Source organism: Oncorhynchus clarkii, chromosome 27 (assembly GCF_045791955.1).
Source record: "Oncorhynchus clarkii lewisi isolate Uvic-CL-2024 chromosome 27, UVic_Ocla_1.0, whole genome shotgun sequence".
Classification (NCBI taxonomy): domain Eukaryota; kingdom Metazoa; phylum Chordata; class Actinopteri; order Salmoniformes; family Salmonidae; genus Oncorhynchus; species Oncorhynchus clarkii.
In genome coordinates, this window is record NC_092173.1 from 39864267 (window position 1) to 39869964 (window position 5698).

General features: G+C 44.1%; 1 protein-coding gene across 1 annotated transcript; it reads right to left on the bottom strand.

Annotated features, from left to right (window-relative positions):
* Positions 1 to 284: 284 nt before the first annotated feature.
* LOC139385788 (extracellular calcium-sensing receptor-like) lies at positions 285 to 3763 on the bottom strand. Its single transcript, XM_071131036.1, has 6 exons — positions 3546 to 3763; positions 3051 to 3351; positions 2165 to 2953; positions 1697 to 1924; positions 1341 to 1464; positions 285 to 1201 (listed from the first exon to the last, which is right to left on the bottom strand). Exons 1-6 carry the CDS (start codon positions 3761 to 3763, stop codon positions 285 to 287), a joined length of 2577 nt encoding a protein of 858 aa, XP_070987137.1.
* Between the last annotated feature and the right edge of the window lie 1935 nt (positions 3764 to 5698).

Sequence of the window (5698 nt, forward strand, 5' to 3'; positions counted from 1 at the left end):
TCATAGTCAAACTGTAGCAGGCTCTCTCTATCCTGCCTTGATTTGAACCCTTCCCCTTTCAAGTAACACTTCATTGCACAGTGTTTCCAGGCTCTATTTTTTGGTATCAATTGAGCCTGGGGATGAGTTTAACCCATGACTGACTTAGATGTGTCTGTGTTTAGAAAGACTTTGAATAAGCCAATGGTCAGTATTCATCCTAAAGGGCTTTGGTTGACGCCTTTCCCAAAATATGTTTCTTTAATATCGTATGTCATTAGATGTCTTCCCCATAATGTGTTTCTTTAATATCGTGTATCATTGGATGTCTTCCCCATCATATGTTTCTTGGTGTTTTGCTCTGGCCTCAGCAATATAATGAAACATTTAGGAGCAAATATGCAGAAAAGTAAACCAAAACTGGAGGCCAGAATGGCAAATATCTCCACAGCTACTGTGAACTTCCCAGGAGAGCTGACATAAGCTGGGATAAAGGTGATCCAGACTGCACAGAATATGAGCATGCTGAAGGTGATGAATTTGGCCTCATTGAAGTTATCAGGCAGCTTTCGAGCCAGAAAAGCCAGCACAAAGCACAAGACAGCCAGGAGTCCTATATACCCCAACACAGCCCAGAAACCAATAGCTGAACCCACATCACACTCTAGAATGACCTTTTCCTTATAAGTTTTCATGTTCTTGTAGGGGAAAGGAGGGGAGACTGTTAACCAAAGAACACAGATCAGGACTTGTATGAGAGTGAAAGCCAGAACACTGAGTCTCTGCTGTGGAGGACCAAACCATTTCATGATATTACTGGCTGGAAGTGTAGCCCTGAAGGCCATCAACACCACTATTGTTTTCCCCAGAACACAAGAGATGCAGAGGACGAAGGTGATCCCAAACGCTGTGTGGCGCAGCGTACAGGACCACTCAGAGGGCCGGCCAATGAAAGTAAGAGAACACAGAAAACACAGAGTCAAGGAGAAAAGCAGCAGGAAGCTCAGCTCAGAGTTGTTGGCTCTGACGATGGGGGTGTCCTTATGAATTGAAAACACCACAGCTACCAGAGTAGTAACACCGGACCCCAGTAAGGAGAAAAACACCAGAACTATGCCCATCATTTCTTCATAGGAGAGGAATTCAACTGGTTTCAACACACAGAGGTCCCTTTTTTCATTGGACCAATACTCCAAGTCACATCGATAGCAGCCGTTAGAATCTGTAAAAGGATTAGAAAGTCATTCATTCCATGAATCAGTGTGTCACTGTGTCATGTGTTTTTTGATATCTATTAGTCTTGTTGGGCAGTGACAGAGCTTGAAAGTATTGAAGGTAGCCCTAAATGCATTATATATTACCTGTGATATTACTGATCTCTCCCTCCGCACATGGTACACAGTCATAACAGCATATAGGCTTTCCTTTCTGTACAGCCTTACGAGTGCCTGTGGGACAGCTCTCACTGCACACTGATGCAGGTGCCTGTAGAGAAATTCAAGATGTCTGAATATTGGTGTATTTTATATAAATAAACGTGCAGAAATGTTTTAATGTCACTACTTGTGGAAGTTATATTACCAATGCAAAAGAAGACAATTGAGATAGACTATGTGGATTATGTATACATTAAAGAATGTATGTTTTACATTTGCAGTGGTTTGAGATTTGCATATGTTATGCTTTTGAAACATATTCAACATGTATTTAGTCCTACCTCTGCCTGGCCCCCTGCCCAGACCAGTTTTCCCTTGTTGAAGGTAATGCGCTGTTCAGGGGGCATCGAGGAATCATACAGCCCCACAGCATGGAACTGCAGAGTCCCATCCTCCTCCTGCTGCCAGTTCACTAGGTCGTAGCACGCCACCACATCTCCGTTATCATCAAACCAGATGTCCTCTCCTGTCTTTACTCTAAACCTCACCTCCTTCAGGTACTGTAGCACCTGCTCAACAACATGGGGAGAGGGAGAGGGAGAGGGAGAGAGAGATTGAGGGAGAGGGAGAGGGAGAGAGAGAGAGAGAGAGATAGCGAGAGAGAGACACAGAGAGATACAGAGAGACATAGAGAGGGAAACACACAGGGAGAGAGACACAGAGAGGGAAACACGCAGGGAGAGACACAGAGAGTGGAATGATTCATAAGATATGTTATTTATGTTTTGTCGTATCTGGAGCTTGCTCACCTGCTGTGGTGTGTAGACTGGTCTTTTGCCGCTGTCTGTGTAATTCTTTAAGTCTGTCAGTAGGTTGTGCAGAGCGTGTGCAATAGCATATACAGCTGTGTACACTTTACTGGATATTCTCAGCTCTGACACGTCAGTGTATTGGTTCTTCAGCTTTGCTAAGCTCTCTGTTCCTGTGCACAGAGTGCTGCTGCCCCCCTCGAAGGAGCACTGGAACACAGTCTCCCAGAACTCCCTGAGCAGGGTGTTGTCTGGTGCCTGGGAGGGGTGCACCTTGTCTAGGAACCCTCCCAGACCATCCAGCCTGGCATTCCTGATGGCAAAGCCAACCGCTCCCCTCAGGAAGCCGTAGGCCTTGTTATCCGCCAGCAGTCTGGCTGTGATCCAGGACTCGCTGCCCACCCACTGAAGCCCTGGGTCTCCCTCCAGGGCCATCTCATTCATCAGGGGGATGAGTTCCCCCAAGGTCAAGAACAGTACCACCACCCTGGCTGTGGCCCTCCGGATGACCTTGACGACTTCTAGGAGCTTCTCTCTGGGGTCTGTGCGGTGGATGGACTCTTGGTACTCTACACAGACCCCTTCATGCCACGCTGCCTCCATGAATGTGGCCATGCCGTTGTTACCATAGTCATTGTTGCTGTTCACCACTCCCACCCAGTTCCATCCAAAGTGTTTGACCAGCTTTGCCAGGGCTCTGCTCTGGTAGAAGTCACTGGGGATGGTTCTGAAGAAGGAGGGGAACTTCTTTCTGTTACTCAGACAAGCACAGGTGGCAAAGTGGCTGATCTGTATGGAAGAAACGGGAAGATTTGAATTGATCTTTCATACATAGCTGACATTGATGAAACTACCTCTAAAGAGCCACAACCAGAAGGTGTCTCACCACAGGGATGCTGAATGGTCCGACCAGGGATGATATTCCGATGGTGGATGTGGAGCTTGACTCCCCTACAATACCCAACACGGCTGGAGATCTGGAACAGGAGGAAGGGTCTCCCAGGCTGTCCTCAGGCCCAGGGCTGTTCATCAGGGCCAGGGCTGAGTGGATGGCCAGGGGGGCATAGCTACAGGAGTCATAGACCTGGTAACCCAGAGACAGCCCTGGGAGCAGATCACTGCTGTTGTTGATCTCCTCCAGGGCAAAGATCAGGGTCTGTGCAAACTGGAACTCACGTGGGTTGAAACTGGACAGTGATAACAAACCAAAAAAATAAGTTAGTTGAAGCCAGGAATCGCATATGCCACAATCACATATGCCAGCAAAACTGATATACTCAGTTGAGATGAGTTGAGTATTGTGTTTAGTATCACAGAAAAAATTTGTAAATATTACCAAAATGCTAAAAGTACCCACAGATAGTTGTTTTTCAACACATACCTGATACAGGGTGTTTTCTCTGGTCTGGAGGTGAACGAATGGACCTTGAAGAGGGCATTCCTATGTATACCGAACACTGCCCCAATGTTGATGTCCCCCTCGGCAGACAGGAGCGGCAGAGCAGGTTGGCCCAGCAGAGAGCAGATTCGGGCTGGAGCAGCTATACCCCTCATCACCACCACCAGCAGCCGGAGAACCACTCCTGTACTCAGTGCCATGCCAGCCTTCAGCAGGGCAGCTGTGTCTGTGAGGGCAGACAGAAGGGTTCCTCTTTTATAGAGGTGAAAGTGCCCCGTAAGACGCTGGAACTGCCCATACACTCCCTCTCAACGAGTGGGATGTGGTTCTGGTGTTTATTGTGTCCCCGGGGTACAGGATGAGAGAGGGAGGTGGGATAGTGACAGAGTCTGGGTTACGCTGCTATTATGAGCAAGCAGTGGATAGATAATTGTAAGCTTCTGCTTTCCCAAAGGGTTTTTTTTGTATGCCAATTTAAAAACATACATAAAAAAATAGAACAATTACATTTTATTTCAAGTAAAAAAAGAATACAAATTACATCTGTCATGCCTTCACATGTTTTTATATATGACGATTTAAACACATACATAAAAAAACAGAAATAGTATAGGTTTGAAATAAATGATCATTGTAGTATTATTTTACGTGTGTGTTGAAATTGTTACACAAAAATGAAACTTCTGGAATAGCATGACACATATACATTTTTATTTCCATAATGTCAGAAATCTGCACTTATCTATCCACTGCTTTGCTCATATTAACAACTTAGCCCAGCCTCTGTCAGTATCCCAACTCCCTCTCTCATCATAGACAAGGTTTTTGTCTAGCTCATGGTTTGTCCCGGGTAGGTAAACTGATGGTCGCAAAGAAGGCCCTGAATGGTGAACCACTGATCCAGCTCTTTGTCTTTTGGTAATCCTAGGGACAAGCCCACACAGTGCTTTTAACATAGTGTTCTCAAACATATTTGACACACTTCAACAGATTGTACAAGTCAAAGGTTTGGACACAACTACATTTTCAAGGCTTTTTGTTTATTTTTACTATTTTTCTACATTTTAGAAAAATATTGAAAACATCAAAACTATGAAATACCAAATATGGAATCATGCAGTAACCAAAAAAGTGTTAAACAATATATTTTATTTGAGATCCTTCAAAGTAGCCAACCTTTGCCAGTTGTTTCCACTTCTGGCAGTTGTTTATTTGGCTCCCGAGTGTCGCAGCAGTCTAATGAACTGCATTACAGTGCACGAGGTCTCACTGCAGTCACTGGTTCAATTCCAGGCTATATTACATCTGGCTCTGATTGGGAATCCCATTTGGCAGCGCACAATTGGCTCTCTGTTGTCTGAGTTAGGCCGTCTTTGTAAATAAGATTTTATTATTTAATGACTTGCCTAGATTTAATTAGGGCTAGCTGTTCCACTTGCGGGACACAAGCCGACAACTTCCTGTGAAATTGGGGGGTGTGGAATACAAATACATTTTCTTTATATCCCAAAAAGTCAGTTTAGTTGGCGACATTGGTTTCAGTAATCCACTCGTTCAACATGCTCACAAATGAGTCCAAAAAGCTAATGCTAAACTTCGTCCAAACAAGTCAAACAACATTTCTATTTAGTCCTCAGGTTCTCTAAAATGTAAATAAACTATACAATTTCATATGGAAGTAGTATGTTCAATAGGAAAGGAAAATTCGCAAGCGCACGTCGTCTCCCTCGCGAGCCGAAAGACTGATTTTGTTCAGGTGGTCTCCTAACAAAAACTCCAATAACTTCTTCGTTTTTAAAAAAGAAGCCTGAATCCTTGAATAAAGACTGTTGACATCTAGTGTAATCCATAGGAATTGCAATCTGGGTGAAGGATATATATATAGAAACAATAGGTTTCCATAATAAGAGCCTGGGCGCTCAAAAAATAACATTCTGGTCGATTTTCATCTGATTTTTGCCTGCCATATCATTTTTGTTATAGTCTCAGACATTATCTTAACAGTTTTAGAAACGTCAATGTGTTTTCTATCAAATGGTACCAATTATATGCATATCCTGGGCACGTCAGTCAGGAGGAAATTCAGGAAACTAGACCCTATCCCAGAGACGTTTTAAAAGTAAAACAAATGTGTT

Coding starts and splice junctions, on each gene's coding strand:
- LOC139385788 (XM_071131036.1), bottom strand. CDS start 3,763: ATGGCACTGAGTACAGGAGTGGTTCTCCGGCTGCTGGTGGTGGTGATG. Junction 1,925..2,164: donor CAGTCTACACACCACAGCAG/GTGAGCAAGCTC, acceptor GTTGTTGAGCAG/GTGCTACAGTACCTGAAGGA. Junction 1,465..1,696: donor GGGCAGGGGGCCAGGCAGAG/GTAGGACTAAAT, acceptor ATTTCTCTACAG/GCACCTGCATCAGTGTGCAG.